At 34.9% G+C, this 27,440-nt stretch overlaps 1 protein-coding gene across 4 annotated transcripts in view; it reads right to left on the bottom strand.

Annotated features, from left to right (window-relative positions):
- PDCD10 (programmed cell death 10) overlaps nucleotides 1-27,440 on the bottom strand; it is a 41,400-nt gene that overhangs the window by 2,109 nt on the left and 11,851 nt on the right. For 2 of the 4 annotated variants that reach the window (XM_025879425.2, XM_073897731.1), the window contains 6 exons: nucleotides 21,793-22,003; nucleotides 13,405-13,458; nucleotides 8,375-8,492; nucleotides 7,605-7,731; nucleotides 1,572-1,650; nucleotides 1,193-1,275 (listed from right to left, as the gene is read on the bottom strand). In XM_025879425.2, the coding sequence (XP_025735210.1) occupies nucleotides 1,193-1,275; nucleotides 1,572-1,650; nucleotides 7,605-7,731; nucleotides 8,375-8,492; nucleotides 13,405-13,458; nucleotides 21,793-21,888 (557 nt within the window). In that variant the 5' untranslated portion in view covers nucleotides 21,889-22,003. The remainder of the gene's footprint in view (nucleotides 1-1,192; nucleotides 1,276-1,571; nucleotides 1,651-7,604; nucleotides 7,732-8,374; nucleotides 8,493-13,404; nucleotides 13,459-21,792; nucleotides 22,004-27,440) is intronic. The other 2 variants (XM_025879440.2, XM_073897738.1) reach the window with 1 other exon arrangement.

The following is a 27,440-nucleotide window of genomic DNA, read 5'->3' as shown; positions in this document are numbered from 1 at the left end:
ATAATTGTATGCCTAAACTTAAAAACAACTCCAATTTACCTTTTTAGTATACTATTTATCTTACAGAGCAACAGTGAAAGCCTCCCTCCTTCTGAAGAGTGGGTCACAACCTTTGTAGTACTTTTAAATCACCTGGAACACTTTTTATAAAAGACTTATTAAATTCTGGTCCCACTCCAAGCTACCTGAATCAGAACCTCTGAAGTTGGGACCAAAGCACTGGAATTTTAAAAAACTGAACCAAAGTGATTCTAATGTGCAAATGGGATTGAGAACCATTGCTTTAACTTTTAATTCTCAACAGACCGGCAGTATCAGTATTATCTGAAAACTTCTTAGAAATGCAAATTCTATGGGCACCTGGGTGGCTCTGTGGTTGAGTATCCCCGACTCTTGATTTTGGCTCAGGTCATGATCTCAGGGTCGTGAGATCCAGCCCCAAATTGGGTTCCACAGGCAGTCTGCGTGAGATTCCTTCCCTCTGCCCCTCCCCCAGTTCGCATGCTCTCTCTCCCTCTCTCAAATTAAAAAAAAGAGAAATGCAAATACTTGGGTCCACCCTAGACCTATAGAATGGAGGGAGGGGAACTCCAAAAGCAATTACATGTACATGTATAAAATGTATATTTTGTTCTTTAATAAGCCCTCCAGGTGATTCTGATGCTCCTAAAATTTGAGAACCACAGCGTCAGGGGGTGGTGAAGTAGGCCAGTAAGCCAAATCTCACATCCCGTATTTCTGTACAGCCTGCAGGCTAAGAACACTTTTATATTTTTAAATGACCAAAAAAAAAAGAGTATTATGTAGAAGGTGAAAATCAAATAAAATTCAAATTTCAGTGTCTATAAATCAAGTTTTATTAGAACATGGCCATAATGTCACTTGTTTCCATACTATGACTGCTTTTGCACCACAACACCACAGCAGAGGTGAAGTAGGTAGTTCTAACAAGCCCACCTATAGGTGGACCCGGAATATTTGCCATGAGGCCTAGTTATGGCTAGATTATCAACCAAGAGTCTATTCTTAGTTACTAGTTACCTTGAGTATGAACAATATAGTAAAAGGGCTTAATTTATACAGTTTTAGTATTTAATTTATACAGTTTTAATATAATTTAATTTATACAGTTTTAGTATAAAACCACATAATTTAATTTCTTTAAAAAAGGATAATAAATGACACTACTTACTTGCCATCCTTAAAATAGGTTTTCAGAGTATCACTGAAGCTTTTGGAGTACTTTACAAATTCTTTCTTTTGGTGTTCAAGTGCCTACAGACATCAAACAGAGTAAGAAAAAAAATATTAAATAGGAAAAGAGAAATAACACAAAAGCCAAAATCAAAGATAAGAGATTATACAGAATACAGGATGGACTTTATATATTATGAATTGGAATTTTTAGAAGTATTTACTTAAACATATTTTAATTCAAGGACAAAACCAGTGGTTAATGATACAAAACTATTTTCAATAATCAAACCATCTTAGTATTTAATTCAATAAAACAACTAAGTGTAAATCAACATCTAGGGTGGCAGCTTATACAAGGCTTCTACTAAACTTACCCTGCGGTTCTGGTATTGATACTTCTTGAAGACATTATTCACTGTATCAAGAAGTTCTTTTATTGCACTAGCTATATCCCTGTTGGATAAGGAAAAAAGAAACTTCTTAAAATCAGTTATATTTGGAAGAGGGGTGTGTATTTTATATATATATGGATACGGATATACACACACACACACACACACACACACATATATATATCTATATTTTTTTTTAAGGATTCCTAATCACACTGTAATTACCACATTAACAATGCATCAAGCCCAAACATGTGACTTGATGATTGGATGGATTTTAGCCTGTACCCTTTTGTGATCCTGACTTCCCTTGCATTGCTGACCAAATGTTCTATAACTAATTTCAATCTTCCCAAATCAGTAACATTTCATTCAGCACTACTTACTCAAATTTTTAAGAATTACCTCTGCTTTTCATCTTTTCCAGTTATGATTTTTCCTTTCTTTGATGAATTCAAGCTACTATATTCTCTACGTTTGCTATCTCATGAACAATTACATAAAATTTTACTATTACGTGTACCATACTTCTGTATTTATCAGCACTTCAAGTTACATACCTAATAGTTTTGATGTTTAAAATGAAATATATTTCCTTCTCAGACATAGCTCTTCTCTCTAAGACACATCTACCTTCTAACAACTGCCTATACCCCTCTTCCAAAAACTTTGCTGTCATTATTTCCTTTGGAAAATATATTTAAATTCCTGAGAGAGACAATATCAGAATATTTTGCTACCTTAACCTTTCAGCAATCATCCTTGGACTATATATGCATCAACACCTTCCTCCCCTTTTAAGCAGATAAAGAGAAGAAATCAATAATTCTCATGAGTTGACTGTTCTTCCTACCCATTAACCATTTTTTTCCCTAAACTTTTCTTGTCTTTTCTATCTATGCTTTTTTCAATTTTCATCTTCTAACTGCGTAACTTTTTTGCCAAACTGAACTTAAACTTCTGCTGTGCAAATGCAATTCAAGTGTAAAGATATGAATTATTAAGACATAACTCTAGACCATCCCAAACATCTTTCATTACTTTTTAATCACAAATGTCAGATTTCAGTTATTTCATACCTAAAACATTTCAGCTTTACTAAAGAAAAAAAAACCCAAAAAGCTCTGTATCCAGATTTCTGTGGTGTATGTACGTGTATCACAGCATTTTTCTAGTAAATAAGCATGTAGGATGTCTAAGAATTACAAATATACAGTATTTGGGTACAAAAAAAGTACGTTAGCCTATTCTGAAATAGTAGTGACATTTGTATTAAATATTTTGATAAATAATCACTTATTACCTCCTGTATGTCAAACATTGGTATCGGGCTGAACATTAAAATACTAGATTCAAATAGGACAATGAATGTTACATGGAAATGGTATCTGTCCACTCATTTTTTTTTCTTTTTGCCTCTAGTTTAGGAACAGCAGTTTTAACTTACATAACTATTCCTTTCATTTATGGTTTCAAGTAAGTTGACTCCTGTATTGCTCTGGTGTGCGTAAACCACTGCTTAATAAAATGATGTCATATGACCATGACATGAGAAAAATTACAAATTTCAACAAATAAATATTTGGAAGGTACTTCAAATCCACAATGAGCCCATTTAAAGCAGAACATAATGAAGCAAACTACAGTGATCAAACACTGAGGTGTTTATACACAACTACTTTGTAAAATAATATTCTGCTTTAAAAAGGGGGATTATAGGGCGCCTGGGTGGCTCAGTTGGTTAAGCAACTGCCTTCGGCTCAGGTCATGATCCTGGAGTCCCGGGATCGAGTCCCACATCAGGCTCCCTGCTCGGCGAGGAGCCTGCCTCTCCCTCTGGCCCTCACCCCTCTCACGTACTCTCTCTCTCATTCTCACTCTCTCAAATAAGTAAATAAATCTTTAAAAAAAAAAAAAATAAAATAAAAAAATAAAATAAAAAGGGGGATTATAAAAATGTGCTTTCAGGGCTAATCGACAAGATGAACATATGCCCCATATACAATGATAATGGCTACATTCCATAGGTCAAACGAGCAGTGAGTTCTCACTCACCTGTAAGGAAAAAAAAAGGGTTTTCTGAAAGGTACCACAGACTTACTAATGAATATTGGGAATCTGTACTTTAAAAGAAAACTTAAAAAATAAGCCCCCCAGGTGATTCTGCTGATGAACCAAATTTGGAAACCCGTGTTTGGAAACCTAGAGCCTAGAACTAAGGTTTGATCTATCACTGGCCACAGAACTTTAGAAAGAACTTATAGAATAATGCCCCAGGCTGTTTATCCCTAGGCCTGGCCTTCTCTAAAAACAATTTGTGGCAATTTATATCAAATATTACATCATCTGTATGTACACAGAACGGTATTTTCATTTAAGGTGCTAGGGTTTGCACCAGGGAAGCTAAATTATATTAGTAACTAAGGGTTTGTTTCCTACAAAAAATAATCAGCACTAAAAAAATACTTCAGACAATTAAACAGATCAAGAATTGAAGAAAATAACTACAGTGTAATTACAGTCTGGAGTTAAGTGATTCTGTGACAAGGGACATATAGTAGGACAGAATTTTAGCAATTTGCAGCTTTTAGTGAGGCAACTTTGGGGAAACATACACTCAGAAGAGAAGAGGACAGGCATCAGAGGAAATATACATCTTATAAGAAAATTGCAATAGTAGACTTTCTAATCATGTAACTCAAATTTATATAACATATTTATGTGAACATTCTAAAGGAAGAAAACTCCTATGCTGTGTGTTTAGTTAGACTGGACATCTCTGGAAAAGCTACTCTGAAGCCATGAGGAAAACCAAACTCTGGTGAATTTTAGCACATGAATATGCAAATACACAGTAAATAAATAAATGCACGGCTTTCTGGTTTATCAAGTCACAAATCTCTACTAGTCATCCATTAGAATGTATCAGACCTAAAAAAGCCCTATGAATTAAATTTACTAAATATCTGCATAAGCTTAAATGTAGTCAAACAGAAACATTCATTAATCAAAAGAACTTTTAAGATATTTATTTGCTGGATCATTTTTCCTAATCAACCCCACAGAGAAAAGCAGGGAAAAAAAAACCCTTATTTCACAAAGCTAGTATGTGCTGTGAGCACATACCGGGTTCTGTGTGAGGCACTTTATGTATGTTGATGTATGTTCTTTCTCTCAATTCTTAAAACTGTTGTCCTCATCTTTATAGGCAGAAACTAGAATAACAGAAGCTAAGCTACTTATCCAAGGTCACACAGCTAAATGTGGGAATGGAAATTCAAACCTAGGTCTGCTAACATACACACAAATACCTGGATATTTGTTAGCTGATGGGAATCTTCTTTCTACTTAATATAACCTATGAAATCACATAGAGTACTTGGATAGTAAGTATCTGATACATGTTTCTTGAAAATACTGCTAAAATAAATGAAGATAACTACCTTAAGTATGAAAAAGTAAAATATTTTAAAGAAAAAACAGTAACTGCACAGTACACTGCGCCTGAAGGATAAGCCACTTTTTATTTTGGTGCAATTTTATCCACTAATTTGTTAAACAATTAACCATGGAGACAATATGTATCAAAATGTGTCAGTATATATCTGTGATACAAATAATCACATCTTACCTATCTATGTTAATTTATACATGGTCTCATAAATATATATTATCAACAAACTTTCCAGGGCCAATTATACCTCATAAAATGGTTAAGAAATAAATTTTAATTGCCAATACTCTTAATTCAGTTGTGCGGAGTACACTCCAGAAAACAGAACTAAAATATTACTGCTGCCCCACAAATGAGAGACAAGCCCTTAATTCAGCCTCTGTCAATGACTATGGACAGGGACTCTTAGGCTCCTGACCTCAACTTCCTTATGATTAAAATGTGGCTGTTTATACAGTGTTTTTCAAACCTCTCTCTAAAGCCACAATGGGTTTAGCAGAGATGCCTTGCAGACTCCCTCAGAGGGGTAAGATGGTGTCAAAGTAGCAGGACGAGGACTCTGGGCCTACCATACCTACCCCAGCTTCAACCACAACATTCTTCTCTCTCTTACCTACTGGCATTCTATATTAAGATATCCTTTATCACACCTCTTCCAGATAGCTAAAACTTTTTTCAATGACCAAGTTAGACCAGCATTATTCATCTCAGATTGGGAAGCAGCAGAGAAAACAATGGAGTGCATCTGCCTGGGTTCGAACCCAGATCTACCAATTTACCAGCTCTGTGACCTTGGAAAAGGTACTTAATTTCTTCACCTGTTATAGCAGTGTTATAATAATATATGTAAAATGCTTAAAAAAGCACTGAGAACATAATTCTAACTTATTAGACTACTATTATTAAGATGGCACTGATTCAATAAACCTCTCCTTCAGTGACCCAAGGCAAAATTTGCTGAAAATATTATTTTTAAAATGTCAGATCTTCATAGAAATGCAGCATAGATCATAAACAAATATATGATTATCAAAACAAATTAGAATTTTATTAAAGTATTTGAAAATTCTAAAACTAAGGGCGTCTGGGTGGCTCAGTTGGTTAAGCGACTGCCTTCGGCTCAGGTCATGATCCTGGAGTCCCTGGATCGAGTCCCACATCGGGCTTCCTGCTCAGCAGGGAGTCTGCTTCTCCCTCTGACCCTCTTCCCTCTTGTACGTTCTATCTCTCATTCTCTCTCTCTCAAATAAATAAATAAAATCTTTAAAAAAAATTCTAAAAATAAGCTGCTTAAACAACTGTGCTTCACGTAACTGGCAATTTATCCTTTTATGAGCTAAACAAGTTTACTTTATATTAGATTAAAAATAAAAAGCCATAAAACAGTTGACTATCTTCCTTTTTCACACATTAAAAATACTTAAAGGAAGTTGAGGCTTTCCTATAAAGGTAAAATATTTACCTCAGGATTTGTTCCCTGTGACACGAATTTTAGCTAGGCAATGAAAAATCTTTTTCGTACTTTCAGGTTCTCAATTAGAAGACCTAAAAGAGGGTCACTCCTTAATAGCTGGGTTGCGTACCCATCATAAACCAGTACTTTCTAAAATGGGATACCCTGCCCTCTATACTACTCAAAATAGGTGCCCAAACTAGCTAAAATAACATTTTGCAATGGGAATTACAAAAAATACTGTTTCCAAGAGATGAATGTTAATATTTACAAGTGAACCTCTTTCCATTCTTTAAAGATATGAAGTATGATGATGCAGCCTCTTTCAGAAAACAACAAAACCTGTGCTAAATCTTTCCTTTTCAGCAATTTCTACTTGTGGTCTCACCAAAAGGTTTCACTGATAGTGCAGCTCTAATTATTCCCAATTTTCTTCATAGTATATCCAGTGAGGCTAAAGAAAATTGAGACTCTTTATTCATCCAGAAATTATGTTTGGATTTTCCCCTGATTCTCCCACCCTCTTAATCCCTGAGGACAGTGCCCCTGGTTTGAGACCCACTGCTCACGGATGACCCGTCTTGCTGCTGCTCACCAGTCAGCCTTCTGGCCCCTTACATAATATCGGACTTATTTAACCTGTATCCCAAAGGTAAGGATTTGGAGGTTTACAATTTGGCCAATATTTAAAAATGCTATTCAAGCCTAAGAGTACATTACTTATTCTAATAACTTCTGTCCTTTCTGCAACAAAAACAATACTGGTATCCTTTGTTACCAATACTATAATTTATCCAACTTCCCTATTTACTTTAATCTGACATTTACATTTTTGCATTATTTTTTGTAGTTCTAACTACATTTCAATTTATGTACATTTCATTCACTGTTTTTATATGAACATTCTAAAAAATTTTATCATACTCTAAAGCCAAATACCACAGCTTAGGAGTTAATAATCAAAATGCAGCATTTAAAAATTTCAAGTCTGATTTCAAATTAATATTTCAATTTAATATTAATGTCATACCAAAATAAAACACCTAGAATGAGTGGTTCCTTTGAAGTACTTTCAAGAAAAGAAGAACCAAAGCCAAAAGTTGCTTACTTGATTGTCTGCAGAAACCTCACTCTGTCATTGATCTCATCTGGGATCTTACTGAGAATTTGCTTAAGTGCTCGTGCCTTTTCATTTAGGTCCTGGAATTCTGGCTCTGGTCGTTCAATCATATACTCTGATAAAATAAATACATAATAAAAACCATCATGCAACTCTCTGCCAAATTCAAGTCTACGAATTCCCAATGTTGGTTAAAGAAGTGGAGGGAGAAGAGAAAGGGAAAGGAAAGGAAAGACAAGGTTGCAAGGCAGAATTCATTAAAGTTCAACTTAGTTCAGAAATAATATTATGGCTCTCCCCAAGTAAAGGATCAAAAGATGAAAGACTAAACATTTTCAATTTGGGATAAATGGAAATTTGGTGAAATCTTAAAACAAACAAACAACTAAAAGATAGGCTCAATCAAATTTACCAGGCCTCTGAAGCTTTATTTCATAAGGAAACCTTAAGGTAATGACATTCATAACAAATATAATGACAATATATATCTGTTAAGGAGGAAGAGGAGCTTAATAACCAACCTCTATATTGAATATGTAATGAGCTCATGATACCAAAACCCAACCTACTAATATCTTCAGCAGATTCTTGAAATCTCACTTAAAAACACACAATAATTTATATAGATGTTTGCCCCATTATCATCACAATAACAATAACAGTAAGAAAGGAGAGGGGCAGAAGACCCATTTGTCAAATAAGACTTGGAGGAAGTACTTTTCAACAACTGTAAGAAAATTAAATAAGACTCTGACTACCTTCTACATCATCAGCTGCCATTCGAAGAAGGGACTCTGTGAAGTTAACTTCTACACTTTTTTTCTCTAAAATTTTCATAATGATGTCTTGTGTAAGTCCTGGATTTTCTTTTTCAGCCTATAAAAAGGAGAAAGCTCTTTTTAAAATACAGAAGCTCAATCAGCATTTGAAAGTCAAAAATTAATTGTTTAGAACCTGCCGGGAACCTCTTAGAGTAATCAAATTATGACAGCAGAAATCTTTGTAAAGTAGGTGTGGTGACGGCATTCAGTTATGTTTTGTCAGAGCTTATGCATCAGTGACTTCTTATTACAGCCATGGTCCCATTTGCCATTTGAACATAAGGTACTTAACATTTCCTATTTCTCCTCTACATTCACTTGCAATCAAACCAGTAACAAAAATAGAAATAAAGATTCTATATATTTTGGTAATCCATCAATTACTCTGTTCAGTAGTTTAAATACACTAAGGACTTTTAGCTTTTTTTCATTAGCTAAGATTTCAACTTGAGGATCAGGCTATAACTCATCTTACCAGTACTTTGAAGATTCTTTGCATTTAAATGAACAGAATGTCAAGAAAAACAAAAATGAAACAAAAAGACAGGATTTCTTTTGCAGGTTTTATTTAAGCTATATAATCCTTTACTTTTCCACCTCACAATTTTCATTTCCTATTTTCTGTAGCAAGAATATTTCCTTTTGTAGAAAGAATATTTGTAGCAAAAATAATTTACAGAACATCATTTAATCCTTTTGCTACCTCCTGGGCTTGTTTCACTGATGAGTTTGCATTACTTCTACGTTACTTCACTCACTAGGACACTAAAATCTTCTAGCCATCTCAACACTGAGAACACAGAAAGTTATGAGTTTATCATAGTTAATTTTCAGATTTGGGTTTTCCCCAGTAATTCTGTCCCATTTTATTATTTTTAAAAATTGTGTATTGACACTCTAAGTTTGTTTCTTTTAGGATGCCTGCCAATTTTAATCATTATGCTGATGATTTCCTATCTTTTTTGCCCAATATTAAACAGCAAATAGAAACACAATTTATGATCCTAATCAGACAGCAGTCTATTTGCTTCCATATGTGTCAAGCACATTTAACCTCTGCCTTTTCAATTCCATTCTGGTACCACTGCAGATCCAGTTTCTTCCTGTTCCTACTGCTCTTTCCATTATAACATCTTGTTTCTCATTAGGCTTCAAGTATCAGAAACTGAAAGGTTTTGAAATGGAATGGGAAAAGAAAATATTCACATTTATCTCAACGCTGGGATCATTTTAACTGCTCTCATATGCTATTCAAGAAAATCATTTTGATAGATGATTAATAACAATAAAGTGTATCCTACTGAATTCCATTTCCTTTATAACCTGTTTTGATTTTTCTTTCCATGAATATATTTAAGATAGAATCTATTTTTTAAAAACAAGGGTTAAGACGGTATCAACATTATTAATTTGGTGACCTGCCACAAAACTATATGCATTATTTCGATAAGCCAGCATTTGATAAAGTGGTTTATCTTCTTTCTCTAAGTAGCATTAAATTACCTATATAATGCATCATCTTACAAGGCAGGGGAGTACTCTCCATGTGCTTACAGAATATGCCAGCAGAACAATAATCTCTCTCTGATTAAGTTATCATAAACTGCCAAAATCATTAAATGCTGAAAGCCTGAGAATAAAGTTTTCAACACCAAGTTGTGTGGAGCCCCAAACTGCCAAAACCGGAGCATTATAGAAATCTTACAGAGGCCTCTAACTTTCTCAGTTCACAAGTGTTCTTAGGGCAAAGAAAATAGTGGCTATGTAGTAGTTAGGTTCAAATAACTTCGTAAGTACTCGTGTCCTAACAACTGTCCTTAAAAAATACACAAATTGAAAGAAAAACATTTCATTTCATTCTTAAATAACCATGATTACTTACTGAGATGCATTCACCTGTTGGGCACTACACAATTTCTCAAATGTTGGAATTAGACTGGATCCTACAATCCCCATTTCCTATTGGGACACTGATTTTCTCGTGGTACTTACCTTTTATCACAGAAATGGCCAAAATTCCAACTTCACAAAAATATGACATCACTGCATGGAATGTAGCCCAATCTAATATGTTGAAATTGCTAACTGGGGCGCCTGGGTGGCTCAGTTGGTTAAGCAACTGCCTTCGGCTCAGGTCATGATCCCAGGGTCCTGGGATCGAGTCCCACATCAGGCTCCCTGCTCGGCGGGAAGCCTGCTTCTCCCTCTCCCACTCCCCCTGCTTGTGTTCCCTCTCTCTCTGTCTCTCTCTCTCTCTGTCAATTAAATAATAAATAAAATCTTTAAAAAAAAAAAAAAAGAAATTGCAAACTACCTCAAGCTAGCATAGTTCACAGTGTCAGATGTTTAGTATCACTGTGTTCCTTTAAAGTTTTAAAATAACTCATAGCACTCTTCTAAGTTTGCTGTGGGGCCCCAGGGTGCCTCAGCACCTAGCTCGGGAACAATCATCTTAGTATCTTCTGGCTGAAATCCTTAAGCTACTTACTTTTCATTTTAAAAGCCTTAAATTTACCCAATTTCTCTGACTGACAAAATAAAAAGATCTGTGCTTAAATCGGAGACTTTTAACTATCTGTACCTTCAGGTTTTCTCCCAGAATTACAACCTTGAGTTCTGTGGGGATCCAATTTTTATGAAGAATCCCACTGTGAGAAAAAACTATCCCCAAAGGCAGTAACATCCACCCTCATGAGTCAGTGATTCTCAACAGCACAACCTATCAGAACTTTCCACAGGGGAAAAGAATCAAAGAGAAGAGACATCTTAAAAGATAATATTCATTAGTATTTTATCTTGGGGAAAACAATTTTAATCCCTTTTCTCGTGATAATAAAAATATTAAACCTTGATAAATCACACTTGTGGTCAAAGAACTGGAAATATGGACATATATTTTAGGAATATTAATAGGGATATATGGGTGGGTGAGGCATTTATTTATTTTTTGAGAACGAGAGAAAGTACGGGGGGGGAAGAAGCAGAGGGAGAGGCAGAAGCAGACTCCCCGCTGAGCAGGGAGCCCCATGCAAGGCTCGATCCCAGGACCCCTGGATCATGACCTGAGCCAAAGGCAGATGCTTAACCGAATGAGCCACCCAGGCACCCCTGGGTGAGACTTAAATTTTTCAAATAAGTTGTAGCTTTAAAAACACAAAAATCTTCCTCTTCTTAATGCATACCCTTTTAATTCCATTTGAAATTTAACAAATTAAATATAATAAAAATCAATCAATGCAAAACTAATTTATTTTCCTCTCAAAATAACTTCCACTTTCCCCAATTAACAATCAGTGCCGTGGACAATAAAATTTATCCATATGTTAAACCAGATCTATCAAAAAGCACATACTTTAAACATACTATTTGCTTTTAAAATGTACTTTAGTATTAAAACATCAGATTATATGTAAGGATATTTGTAAGAAAAAGCTTAATGAAATTTGTTATTTTACCTCTTTTAGAAATGACACTGAGGATATCATCTACTACTTCAGACAGAGTCCTCCTTATGATGATCCACAGGAGAAATTTCTCTCTGTTCTTGCTAACAGAAAAGCTAAAAAACTGACTTTTCCTTATCAATACTATATTGTGCAATAGGTCTCCTTTCCTTCCTTTCTTTGGCCACAAAAATAGCAAGTTAGTTTAAAACAGTTTCCATCATGCCTCCCTGATAACCAAATATGCCATTCCAAAGCCACACTGAAGTTCAAAGAAAAAAGAAAAAAAAAAATTGATGATATTGCTTCATTCCTTCTTTTCATTAACCCATTGATTTGCCAGGATATATTTTAATTAAGCTACTACGTATGAATACACAGGCACTGCATTTTAGAGTATTAATCACATCAAAATAGCTCTAATATAATATATACAATGTAAATTCTTGTGGTGAAGAGAGATGTTAAGTGATAGTATCTATCCCAGCAGTTAAGAGTGGTATCAATAAAAAATCTTTGCCATAAAAAAGAACTCAAGCTTTATGGATTTATAGTTCTAATCCAATAAAACTTAACTATAAATTTATTCTAGATTTAAACATTAAAATACTTTACCTGAAATAGAAGTTATTTTGGATATTAATGGGAACAAACACACAATAAGTAAATAAAAATTGAAGTTTTGGGTACCCTGATACGTACTGGGAAAGGAAGGGGGATGGATAAAGTTTTACATGAAAGAATGCACCTAATATGTAGAATAGGACTGTCCAATAGAAATATAACATAAGCAACAAATATCATTCATTGTAATTTTAAATTTTCTAGTGGCAATGTTACAAAATAAGAAATAAGTGAAATCATTTTAAGAGTACATCCAAAATATTATCATTTCAACATATAATTAATATAAAATACTTATTACTGAGTTATTTTACATTCTTTTTCTTATACTAAGTATTCAAAATCTGGTGTGTATTTTATACTTGGAGTACTACTCAATTTGAACTAGCAACATGTGGCTAGTATTTATCAAACAGTGCAGGTCTAGAGACAACAAAAAAGTTCACTCCGACAGAGTGACTTGGATGTATGTTTGCAAGCTACCCTTAATCTGACCCCCACACAGGTCTTGTTTTCCCATCAAAAATACTATGTTATACTTATGTTCTATAATTAAGCAATATGAAGAACATCTTTTTGAGTTATAATTTTACAAAAATTTTTATCAAGTCATATAACAGAAAAAGAAATTCAAAAATATACTCTAAAGCTAAAGAGAAAAGACTCCAAAGAAGTCAGTTTCCAAAGCAAAAAATGACAAAAAGATGAATGCTAAGGAAAAAGCATTTGTTTCAATTCACTTTTGGAAAGTGTTTTAAGCTTTACAGCGTACGCTAAAACAGACGTGAGACAGCTGAACAGGTTTTCACTAAAAGGAAATAAAGTGGCAATTATCATATGGTGTTCAGATTTATATACAACATACATTTTAATCATCACAATAAATTATTTGCACCTCACCTTAATGAAAGCTGCTCTCAGTGTCTGAGCTGCTGACAGGTTTACTCGTTCTAGCTGCAATATAAATTTTAAATCACTATTAATATCAATTTCCTCAGAAAAAGCACATTTCTGATATTCCATTCTACAGTAATAACACTGATATATCCATCATTTGATCAACAAAAATACTTGCTATTATTCTAAATCACCTTAATTCTTCAAATACACAGGTCATCTAAAATTTTCATTAGAAGAAATTAAAGGATGTATGAGTTCTTCATTCTTTTTATTTTTAAAAACAAAACACTCTACCTTAAAAGTAGACTTACGATAAGCACAGAATGCAAAATAATATCAAGTCCCTACAGAAAGAATAAACATATTTACTTCAATTACTGAAAATAGGGTTCGAGATCAACTCTCAATGCTCCGTTGCAAGTATATGGCAAATGGGGTTTGCACTGAATAGAAAACGACCAACACCAAGAAAACATTTATTATTTAAGATTTTTTGTATTTATTACCTTACTCCTTTTTAATTATTTTACAATCCCTCAGCCAGGGATTTAAGTTGAGGTTAGTCTATTTTATTAATTAGCAAACAGCACTGACAAAAGGTCTGATACTAAATAAAGACTGTGGATCATCTGTCCTCTATGTTATCTGGATTAAAAAAAGGTTACCTAAAATACTGGACCAAAAGTTCAATCCCAAAGCTTTTAATTTTAATATCAAATATGTGAGGTTTACAATTCTGAAAGATACATGTCCTTATTATACACTTTAGAGAATTCATTTTTCAGTGAGAAAAAAATTTGATAAAAATAATGCCATTTGTTGAAGAGTTAACTGCTAGGCTTAAAACAACTACCTTCAGTTAAATTCCTATTTTTTTAGTCCCTAAAGATTGCGCCAATTAACTCAATAAAGCTCAATGTATATATTTTTTATTGGGGACAATATTAAATGTTCAAAAACAATGTTAACTTTTATAGGATTCTTATGCAAGTGGAATTTTTTTACAAAAATCGTAGGAACATATCATATCTTGCAATAAATATTCCTTTCAATCCCTCGAGGAAATAAATGTAAGTTTTTCTTTATAAACAACATATATACATATATACATATCTAAGGAATGGCCTACACTTTATTAAATCAATTTATTTTCTAAACAAGACAGAAATGCCAAGAACCTTATCTCCCTACAAGTTACGCACCTTCAGCAAAAAAGCAACAAAATGTGCCAAGATAAACACTTTATCTCCAAAAATAAATAATAGGCCATTTAACTCAGTTTTTAACTTGGCTTCTACAAATCCAGTAAAATCTAACATTGTCTTAGTAGATAAAAGGGAAGACACAAGAGGACAAGGTAGGCAAATAGAGCAAAAAAGCAACTATGTAAGTTTATAAAATTAATGAAAATATGCTGCCACAAATAAAAAATTTTCTTCTTCCATGGAATTCATTTAATTGTAATGAGTCCTATTTAAGATTAAAATAATAATACAGCTCTTCTGATCTCAAGTTCTTGTTGTGTAAGGGAAGGAGAGGCAGACAAACAGGATGAATGTTTCCAGTCTGATAGGAACCATTTCCTTATTTGGGTTTACACCACACTCCGACCTCTTTCAAGAAGTCAAAGGTCTGAGTCAGATGTGTACCTCCAAGTATCTGCATCATTAACTCATTCTGTACTACCCTGGCTGGTGTGTGAAAGGGTCAAGGCAAATAAAAGAGGCCCAGAATAGTCTGTGAAGAACTAATAAAATTAGCCAAGATAGACATCAGATTTCTAGATTAAGTTTACATACATGTGTCTTAGAAAAGAAAGGGAAAGGTCAGGCATATACTAAATCAAATCTGTGAGCTGTGAGGCACCTCAACCAGAACTCTGCAGGGAGTCATTTTGGGATACATTATATACCCACATATCTTGCAGTAAACCCACTAGGTTTCATTACTCATATGATATCCCCACTACCCAGGGAAGGACCAGGCATACAGGCACATATCTACTTTTTGAATTGAACTTAATCTCTCAACCATAAATTTATCTAAATTGTTCTTCAATCTACTTATAATTTGCAGCCTGTAATACTTAGCAAGGTATGTTTTTATCTTCCCTAATAAAAAGTGCGTCCCTTTTAGATCTTTCACTTATGATAGATGATTTGATGATAAAACCAAGTTCACCTTACCTTTCATGACAGTATAAGGTCCTGGCAGTATCCTAATAACAGTTTTCATTTACTTAGCACCTATAATGAATTTTGTTATGTATTTTCATAGAGAGTATCTCATCCTCACAATCTGTAACTAGCTATCATCATCTCTATTTTACAGAGGCAGAAATTCATTTTGCATAAATTTACCCAATATTCAAGAGCTAGTGCATACAGAGGCAGGATTCATAACAAATCTGTCTGGCTCTAAAACCTGTGCACAAGCCACTTAATGCTACCCTGCTCCCTGAATTCACCCTTCCCACACTGGCATCCACTCTCTCACTGAATCTCTTCTACTACTGAAGAACTAACAAATTCCCGAGTTTCTCCCATGTGTAAGAAAATCAGTGTGAGAGATAAAAGAAATAGATTATAGTCCTGGAACCCCAGATCAATTTAAATAAGCAGCTACATGGGAACTAATGGGATCACTGTCAGTTGAAGTAGGAAAAAAAAAAGTCTTTATGGAGGTGAAAGCTAAACTGGTCCCTGAAGAACACAGCCTCTTAAAATCACCTTCCTGGGCCATTTGCAAACTTACAGCTTTCTTCAGGGGTTAGTAACACATGTGGGAGTAAAGTTTTTATGTAAGTTTAGAACAGACAAGAATTTCCATTTTGTTTCCAATACTTCCACTAATGAGTCCAGTAATTTTTTTCAGCTTTTGAGATAACAGTTGTTGGTTAGGTTATCTTTAAAGAGCCAATGCAATCATTTCTTAGTAGTAATTGATTCTGAATTCAGAGGAGGAGGAGGGAACATATAATTACACCTTGCCATTAATGGATATCTGGACAAGGAGAGGCTTTCCTCGGGCCTCAGCCATCTAGGAATTCCATGTCACCAGTAAAAGAGTAAAGAAAAAAAAAGAGAATAAGCACAAGAGAACAGGGCACCTAATCTCATTTCACGAAAAAGTAAAGAAAGTACCTCCTGAAGTCCCAGCTAGAGGAAAATGATAGGCTGGGGTGAACTTAACAGCGGGGCTCTCACCCCAACCTCACGTCTGCCTACTGTTTTGTGAGGTCCTCCTGTAATTTACTCTTGATAGCTTCTGAGAGCACTATTAACTGCAAACTTGTCAAATTTAACTCTCTAGAATGTTTACAAAAATATTTCAAAAGCTTACACATAATTGTGATTCCACAGAGAGTGCATTTATTGCATTGGTCCCTCCATTTATTGCACTGGTCCCTCCCTCCAAAGGTATCAGCTCATTCCTATACTTTATTTTCTAGTTAGCAAGCCTGTCTCTTACACCCATAACTATAAAAAAAAAAAAAAATCCATTTAACTCTTTGGTTACTCAAGTTTTATAGGTCTTGCATAAAATCTTTTGAAAGTATTCTTTCTTATTTTAAGGTCAAAATAATTAGGTTAGTTGGTTCTGAATTATCTACTAATTTGGCTTCCTCAAAATCAGGCATGATTTCTCCATGCTGACAACCTTCTCCCCTCCCCACAAACTCTATTAATCCTATTCTTTAAAAGGAATCAAACAGGGCCAAGACACAAGAAAAAGGGGTGCCTGGGTGGCTCAGCTGGTTAAGCATCCAACTTGATTTTGGCTCAGGTCATGATCTCAGGGTCCTGGGATGGAGCCCCTAGCAGAGCTGGGCTCCCCACTCAGCAGGGAGTCTGCTTGTCCCTCTATCTCTGCCCTTTCCCCGCTCATGTGCGCACTCTATTCCACTCTTTTAAATGGATAAATCTTTAAAAAAAGACACAAGAATAAAGGTACATCCCTTATGACTCAAATAAAAATGAGGTAAGTCAGATCAAAAAAAAAAAAAAGAAAAGAAAAAAAGCTAGAACATAAGTAGATAAGACTCAAGAGGCCACCTATCAACTTTTGTGCTGTCACAAAGAAGAGAGATGCAGTCATGTGTTTTATACATAGTAAATGTTTCTAAAATAATCTGTTTCTGGGGTTGCCAAGTTTTCCAGCAAAAAAGGTAAGCAGAGCCACCTATCACAAAAATGTTTCATTAAAAATTGTCTACCAGAATGTAAAACTCTAGGGAATGCTCACAATTTTATCAGAAAATTGCACAAAGACTTCTGAATAACAGCTCTAACACTTAACTACATGACTGGTACTATTCTCAGTACTACAATATATTAAGTCATTTATTTCAGAGTTATGAGAAATAAGTATATTACTGTTTATCATCAGTTTATAAACAAGGTAAGAAAGATAAGACTACACAGCCTAGAGTAAGGGGCAGAGCAGTAATTCTTATGCAAGATACTAACTACGATCACCTCTGGATGGTGGGACTGCAGGTAAAACCCATGCCTTCACTATGGAGAAGTATGTTTACTATGCTCCAATTTTGGGGTTTGATTTTTTCAATTAAAAAAAAAAGGGATAGTTAGGTATGTGAAGTTGGGGAAGTATTCACAGATTTCATTTGCTTATTGGAAAAAATTAAGAGTTGCATATTCTGCTAAGCTGGCAGAAATAACTGTGTTGGATGCTTCTGAATAAAATATTACTTATTCAGAAGTACCATTTTTTTGTGATTTATAAACAAGCATATAAACCCTTGGTGATCTAAAATTCTTATTTGTTTGCAAAACTGTTTATTCCTATCTCAAAACACAATACATATTTCTTCAGAAATTATACTTCACCTTAAAATAATTCCTCTAAAAAGTCACAGGAAACGATGATTCATGGTGTATCTTTCCCTGAAATGAAGAACTGAACTACACCTCTCTCCTCCTCCATACACAAAGATCAGTAGAAAGTAATACAGTACATGAGAACCTGATCTAAGACCTGTCATGACGCTTCTATAAACTCACTATTCCATAAGGTAACCAGGAGACCTATTTCACAGTACATTTACAACACATGCAATATACTTGGACTCTGAACTCTGCAGCAGCTGATTAAATAAGAAGCCTACTCCTTTCTCAGCTGTCTTGGCATAGCTTCATTAAGTTTAGCAAACATCAAACTCCCAGAATGCCATAAATAACTTTGCTTTGTGAGCTGGAGTAACAGTACTAAAATTTCCCAGATATAAGGATGCCCTACTATCTAAAAATCTGTTCTACAAGATGACTTACAGACTACCATTGTTACTACTACAAATGTTATGTTAAGGTGAGAATGGGTAAGTTTTTTTTAACTCTTCCAATACACTGTGGACAAAATTAAGTGTATCATTTAGCTCCAGAGTTAAACATTCATCCCTACTCTGGTACTATTTTCTGTAAGATTAATTTGACAACCATTTTATCTTTAAATCCGCATAGCACAGAAAAAGAGAGCCAAACTAAATTCTAACTTCCCCATTAGTAGATCTGTAGAAAAATCTATGTTTGAACTATAGTTAAATATTAATGTTTAACTGACTAGGTATCTTATTTTAGATGTTACATTAATACACTGGAAGTCAGACAACAATGCTAGTATTTTATTCTTCTCAACCACACACTTCACATTTGAAGGCACAATTATTTTATTCCATTCCTAAATCATGCCCCAGATTTCATATCTCTATCAAAAAGGAGACCTACTACCACTATTCCTAAAAGCCTGTTATTTCTGAACACTTGTTTTTGTAACGTGACAAAAATAATTTTTATAAAAAGCTAGATACCATGATGTTAGATCATAAATTTGAGAGCTAGACCCTGACAATTTGACACAGTATCTCTCAGTCTGCTGCTACATCTAGCCATTTCATTTTCAAATTCAGTTCTAACAATTCTTGAACCAACTATGAAACATTTGGCAACACGTTCTAATTCCGGGCCCATTAACCCACATATTTTTTAGATGTCATCTGGCAAGAATCATTGTCGTTATTTCTGGAAGAGATTTACCAGTCCATTCACAGCCTTTTTTCTTTCAAATTAATTTTTCTTACACATGAATAAATTAGAAAAGTTATCTTAGTATTAATCCCAACAGTTCATTGTATCAGAATCTCATATCCTATATAACTATTTTCCAAAGTTAAGATTCAAATAAAATCCATTTTCCTTATGTAGGAAAAGATCACTCTAGTTGTTAGAAAAAAAAACTTCTCTCACTCCTCTTCACTAACTAGAGGCTCAAACAGTTCTGCAATGTAAATTGCCCTTCCTTCAAGTGAAGACTCAAAATACTAGATAAATACCGAAATGCCCCATACAACTTGGCCCAAAAGCCCACAGGGGTGGCTAGCTATACAGACCCAAGAAGAAGGAGCACTTCTGGGTAGAACTGCCATAATGGTTCTTGAAGTACCTGAGAAGTTAAAACACTAAACATCAACATACATTACTTAATAGTTTCAGTGACTGTCTTCTTACCTCATACCTGGTACAAGGATAATTAAATAATGTATTTGCTTAAACATCTGTTTAAGATGTTTAAGAAAATAGTTCCCTGTGGTTCTTAAGAAGAGGTATAATGCCTTTTTCTTTTCCACATCCTCGGACCCTAGCAGACTACTCAGCAAATAAATGGCTGACATTTAGTAAATACTTACTAAACAGAACTGAAGCACTTGCTTCTAACAGTAACTGTAGTCTTGTAATGAATGGGTACATATTAGAACAAAATGGTGGAATTAATTACTGCCAGAGTGTTGGCGTTATACCTGCCAGAGATGGGTATTACCAGCCCTAAAAGAGTGCCTCCAATGCTACCATAGTATTAGTATAACAGGGACAGGTTTTTCAAAAGATACCTCCTATTGCTTCCTCTTTAGTAACAAAACTTATAAATTTCCCAACCTCCTTTGCAGCTAGGTGCAGTCATAAGACTAAGTTCTCGCCAATGAGATGTAAATGGAAGTCTTGTATAGGACTTTCAAAAAGGTTACTTGAAGGAAGCTTAATTGGCTGGAAGTAACACCCCCAACTCTATTCCATTTTTTTGTGCCTTCCATACAACAACTTAGGACATGATGAATGGAGATTCAGCAGCTACCCCACATGCTGAGGTGACCTTGATAACGCAAAGTAAGCACTAGGATACCGAGTCATAATAACACTAACACTGGACCACTTAACACTACAATTTTTATGCAAGAGAAATAACTTTTATCCAAGCCAGTTTTTTTCTTTTATGGTCACTGAACCTAATAACACTATTTGACAGATAGCATTTAGAATTTCAAAATATATGTCTGAAATGGCAACTAGGTCTGTGATTTCCAAGTTGAAGAGGATGAATCACTCTCTCTTGTCCCCAAGACTTAAGACCACAAATGCATCAAATACATTATTATTAAACCTAATAATGTGGGAGAAAGGGTTTTGAAATCCAGAATCTTACTCTAATATAAATACTTTACAAAAAGGAATAAGAAGTCATTGGAAATGGTGAGGGTTTCCAAGTTACAGCAGCAACAATAAGGTCAATGGTGTTGACAGCTTTATAATTAGCAAAACAAAAATAAAAAGACCCTAATTAAATATACAGAAAGGCTAAGGCTGAAGCCACTGAATTTGGAATCCTAGATTTTAGTTCTAGGTAATTTTAGGAACACCATTTCACATATTTGGAACTCAATTCATCATTAAAAGGAGGGGCATGATTAAATTATTTCTAAGGAATTTCCAGCTCTCATTCTCTAAATTAAAAGAAAAACCAAAAATGTATTAAGTCCTAGAAAATTCCTCAAATAAAAAAGCAACTACATCTTCTCTAGACACTAAAGCAATGGTAGCTTCCATTTATCAGTAAAAATATGTTTTGTCTCTACTGACTACAATTCAGCAGGATATTTTTGTGCCTGCTCTTCTGGCTACCTAAAACGTGCTTATCCTGAACTCAACTGTCAAATCCTTACTTACCTCTTTTCGATCTTAGCATATAAGTCTCATCTTGAATGAGGCTGGTCCTGACCCCTAAAGCAGGTCCCACCTGCTATTTTATTGAACATATGATTCTTCGTGACTTCACAGCTCTTACCACAACTTTCCATTTATATAATTACTTGTATTCTTTTATTCAATGTCCGTCTCTCCCCCTATAATGAAACCTCCAGATGGGAAGCAATAAATTCAGGTTCCCCCCTCCCTACTGTTTTATGTCCAACCTGGTACAATGCCTAACACACAGATGAAATTCATCTATGTATTTGTTATATGAAGGAAAAAACAAATGAATAAATGAGGCAGGCATCAAGAATTGAAGAGATCATGTAAAAAATGTTTACCTACTTACCTCATTAAAAACAGGATACATGACTGCATAGAGGGGCATAGAAACCATGGAAGTGGTCTCAGCTTCATTCTTCATCTCTTCCATTGTCATCCTCATTCAAAAGCCAACTACAGTAGAAAAAGCAATGCTAAAATGCAGAGGAATCTTCATTCACTGCAGTATTTCTTTTCTTTTTTGTGATAAAAGAACAGGGCACAAAATATATACTGACCTGGTTAAAAGGGAAGGAAGAAAGAACAGAGATTTACTCTATTAAGGGAAAATGACAAACACCAATAACTTTCTTTTCCAGTGTCTCTATCTTATGAACAGCTGATTTGTTAATGTATCTTACTTGTGAAGGTACCCCTGATCAGTAAGACATCTCTTTTCCTCCTCAGACTCAGGAATTTGCCCTTTCTTACAACTAATTTTCCCTCATTAACAAAGCTGTGATTCATGAACCCACTCATCTTTAACTGAGAGAGAGTGCTCCCTGAAGCACCATGGAATAATGATGCATCTAATTCCATCATATATACAATCAAAAAAGTTAATACAAGAAATTACCAACAAAGTGTATAATCATAGCACTTATACATAACATAAAACTATAACTGTGAAATACATAAAGCATAAATGTTAATGGAGAACTGCATTAACAATTAAGAAAAAAGGGGCGCCTGGGTGGCTCAGTCGTTAAGCGTCTTCCTTCAGCTCAGGTCATGATCCCAGGGTCCTGAGATCCAGCCCCTGCTCGGCGGGAAGCCTGTTTCTCCCTCTCCCACTCCCCCTGCTTGTGTTCCCGCTCTCGCCGTGTCTGTCTCTGTCAAATAAATAAAATCTTAAAAAAAAAAAAAAATTAAGAAAAAAGGTGTTTAGATTAAAATCTTTTTGCTAACAGTTCATTGATTTTGCCACCAAAAAATAACAACAAAAGCATAGCCAAGCACCAAAGACTTAAGACAAATCTTAAAACTGGGAAAATTCTATCAAATGTGGTCTATTTGGGGGAAAAAATGTTATTTAATTTCGCCAGTGGTATTTCTGAATCTTTGTCCAAACCTGGCACAAAACCTAAGTAGAGAGATCCAGAGACACTGATAGTTTGACAAAATACTGAGAATTCAACAATATAAGAGAGAAATTTTGCCTTGAATAGTTGAGGAAGTATGTTGGTTTTTAAGAGAAAGCAACTGTATTTATTTCCTTTGCTAGGCTAAAAAATGAGCCTAATTATAAAGTGAAAGAGTAATATTAGTGACATATCTATATTTTAAACAATGTATATTAGTATACATATTTCAAAACCATCAATTTTGAATAATTTCTATCATTTATAAAGCATTTTCAGATTATAAAACATTTTTCACACACTTTTAGTCCTCACAATTACTTAACATTAACTGTCATTCTAATCTTATTTCAGGTTCTGAGATGATAAATGATTTGACCAAGAACACATATGCAAAGGTCCAAGACTTGATCCTAATACTCTCAATCCAGATCTGATAATTCCACATTAAAAAAAAAAAAAACAACAACTAAGTTTGAAGTAGAGACAATCTCAGCTCATCTACCCAAGAAAATACCCAGAGGTTATTCATTCACTGAATAAATGTAGGCTTAGCACCTACTCTGTAAAAGATGCAGTGGGGGGGTGATTAAGATGTGGTCCTAATCATTAAAACTTATCTGGGCCAGACTGTGGAAGACCTAAGCAGTTTGAAAGATACAATCAAAGGTCTGAGTATGCAGAGCTTCAAAAAGCTCTAATAACTTGTCCCATTTGAGAACTGCTTACTATCCTTCCATAATCCCTACCAGTGAAAGAGAACTTGACACCTACAGAAACCCGCTAGTCCCATTTCTGGTAGTTCTAAATATGGAAAGTTTTTCGTTTTGGGGCTACAAGCTGCCCACTGACCTCACAGAACCAAATCAATAAATAAAAATAAGAAGGCCAATTCCTAGGTCTTATTCTATAGGGTAACAGAAAGCCATTACCTGATCAGATCATTTATTTAAGCGGATTGCTTTGGTCATACTGTTAAGGACAGAATGGAGGAACATAAACTGATGGCAGGGGAAACTTAAGAGACCTAGTATAGTTATATAAAAGACCAACCAGACCTGAGCAAGTAGGAAGAGGAAGAAGGTAAATAATCAATTGTGACCCTGCTGTTTCTATTTAACTACTTAACTGGCCATTTGGTAATCTACTTTTCCACTTTAGAAATAAATTGTGAATACTTTTTCATATTAAACTTGGAACAAAAAAGAGGGGCTGAAATGCAGGGACAGTAGTCAAAATGAAAATGATAGCTATTGGAAGCACAGTATAGACAGTAATTGAAGGCATCAGTATCAGTGGAAAACAAAACAAAACAAAACAAAACAAAAAAACAAGTGAGAAATAGCAGAACAGGGCCAATACCAGAACTTGAAGAGCCATCTCATGGGGTAACAGAAAAAAAATCATTCGTTTATTTAACAAATATTTATCCATTACCTATACAGAATTAGGCCTAGGACTAGCTACGGAGCAGTGAACAAGACAAGACAGTCTCTGCCCTCGTGGAGCTTATACTATGAAAGGAAAGCCAGAAAGTGAACAAGTCAGTATCAACAAGGGAGAAGTGCAGATGCTATACTGCTATTGGAGAACTGGGTGACAGAACCAGCACCACAGAAAGCAGGTGTTTCAAAGAGAAGGTGGTCCAAAGTTTTAAATGCTCCCTAGCACGGACAGTAACTTTTAAAAAATGATTGGATTTCTTGATGCGGTCATGAATAATGCTGAAAGAGTAATGTCACTTGTATACTGGGAACAAGAACTACTGTAGGAACAGAGGCAGTGAGCTGGTGAGAGAGGTGATCTCAGTAAAAAGGAAGTGAATTCCTACAGTAGGCTCAATTGGATTATTTTTGTCTTTTACTCTTTTGAACATGTATGTATCCCTGCATATATAAAGGCAGACAGAAGTGAAGGGATCAGTAAAAGTAGCTAGAGTCACTCAGAATTCCTGCTGGCACCTACCTATTTACCCCACTAAACCTGTTCAAATACTTAATTTTTACCTTTGTAAACGGTGGCATTGAAATTTTTTTTTAATTGTGTTGAATCAATAGTATTGTCCCATGTCAGGAGTTTCACTTAAGATATTTATGATCTAAATTTAAGAAAAACCAAACATATATATGTATTTCTTGCTCTAAGACTAACTTACAGTACTATGAGCTACTATTTGTCATCAAAAAGAAAGTATTATAGGGGCGCCTGAGTGGCTTAGTTGGTTAAGCATCTGCCTTGGGCTCAGGTCATGATCTCGGAGTCCTGGGATCAGCCCCGCATCTCTCTCTCTCTCCCTCTGCCCCTCCCCACTGCTCATTCTCTCTCTCTCTCAAATAAATAAAGTCTTTAAAAAAAAAAAAGAAAGAATTACAGCAATATTATGAGCTAAATAGATGTCTGTCTTACATCATACTTATCTACCTTTTAATACTGTCCTACGGAAAATGTTCCAAAGAACCAAGTTGCAACTGAACTTCTCAGAACACACATTCACAAACTGGGGCCACTCACAGTTTCATTAGTGTTTATATGAGATTAAAAATCAACAATTTCAATAAGGCTTTTTAAATATGCCAATTTTAGTTCAAGTTAAAATATGCTGTCATTCCTTCTACATGGTTCTTTATTTGAAATGGTTCAGTGGACAACCTGCAATTACTCCAAGCAACAAAGAGCCTGTTAACCTGAAGAGCAAGGGTCAACTGAGCTGAGCAAGAGGCTTGAGGCCCTGCCCCTTTGAGAAGGTTTCTTCCTTTCACCACAGGTAACGTCAGGCCCAGGGCAGCTGGGCAGCACATTACCAAAGTTCCAGCTCTCTAAGGGATACTGGTTTCTGAGGCGAGTGCTGATCATGCATGAAGAGCCAACTAACAATTAGTAACTCCAAATCCCAAATCTGGAAAGGCCTTAAAAAGTGACCTCATCTACCATGTAGTACAATAGAAACCACAGTCCAAAAAATGACTTGCCATGATTATAATTGCTAAGTAATAATAAATAATAAAAATTTAATGTGGGTATAGTGGCAACACAGCAAGAGCTACTTAGTTTCCTATTTCCAATGTGTTGCAGTGGGGGAAAAGTTTTCATTTCAAAGTAAGCTTTGTTTCCTGGGGAGTTAGCATCACAACCTTTTTAAAAAACAGAACTATAGATGTCAATAACTTAAGACAAAATGTATACTTTTAAGCAAATTTTTCTTCAAAAACACCCTCTGTGATATGGTAATACCTATACAAATAGAATATAAGCAATCGATTCATTTATACTTTCCCCTTTATTTCCTTCAATGTTCAAAATAGCACTAATTTCTGACACAAGATGCGTAAGTATTAAATAACTTCCTGCGCTTAAGACCATTATTATTTGTTTAAAGTGAGGGGAAAACAAAAATAGGTTCTTGGCCATCCCACTGCCAAAGTCTTAGTCTTTGGAGTTTCTAGCCTGACCTGCCCAAAGAACCAACAGGAGTCTGTTCATTCCTGGGTGGCTCAGTCGGTTAAGCGTCTGCCTTCGGCTCAGGTCATGATTTCAGGGTCCTGGGATCCAGCCCTGCACTGGGCTTCTTGCTCAGCGGGGAGCCTGCTTCTCCATCACCCTCTGCCCGCCACTTCCCCTGCTTGTGTGTGCACGTTCTCTCTGTCAAATAAATAAAGAAAATCTAAAAAAAATTAAAAAATAAAAAAAAAGGAAAGAACTATACTCAGATATATCTCCAGGGTCAGAATCAGCATTTTCTGAGAGAGCCTCATTTTAATCCATCTGGGCAGGAGATAATTCTAGAGCTAAAGTTATTTACTCACAAATATAAGGAATGGACAAATGAAGTCCCTGGTACTGAAATATGCAGTTCTTGGGGAGAAAAAGGCTCCTAAATAAATTCGACACTTAAAACATTTGTAGGCAGGTATATTTGTCTTGTTTTTCTTTATAGTCAAATCCAAAACTTAGCCCTCTCACCTGGTCTTAAATTCTTATAATTCCTTTAGTTTCCCTCCTTGAAGAGGGAAAAACTGATTGATCTGATTTTCATTGGACCCCCAACCTATTCATGAACATTTAGCTAAAAGAAGTTTATTCATTCTGGCAGTAAGCAGAATCCATGTTTATGCCACCAAATCTGTATTTCTTTTTCCCAGTAGAGACATTAGTCAGTATAGAAGGTACATAGTAGACAATAAATGTTTGTTGAATGAAATTAATGAGGTAAGAGATGGGCAATTTTTAAGTTGAATCAGTCTTGCTAATACTTTTCAAATATCAAGTCTAGCAAAATAAAACAAACATAGAAATCTAATTAATTCTATTAACAAAGTCTAATTTACCAGTCACATTTAGCAGATTTTACTACTTATTGCTATCCCAAGCTCTTCCTAGTATGATAAGCTAAGAGAATATTAGCATCAGATGATTGCAACTAAAATCAGAATTCTAACAGAAATTTACATGAAAACCAAATAAAACTAAAGAAAAATAAATCACAGATTATAAATTATTTTATTAGGGTTGCTAGGGTATCTTTTAGATCATGGAATAAAACTGGCATATAATTTAATAGTTCACAAAATTCTCAAAGTGCAAGAATTTCCAACAT

This window comes from Callorhinus ursinus, unplaced genomic scaffold, assembly GCF_003265705.2.
Source record: "Callorhinus ursinus isolate GAN/ISIS: 27379988/994484 unplaced genomic scaffold, GSC_fseal_2.0 scaffold1, whole genome shotgun sequence".
In the NCBI taxonomy this organism is placed as follows: domain Eukaryota; kingdom Metazoa; phylum Chordata; class Mammalia; order Carnivora; family Otariidae; genus Callorhinus; species Callorhinus ursinus.
Note: the sequence above shows the minus strand (reverse complement) of the source record. Positions and strands in the feature narration are given on the sequence as shown.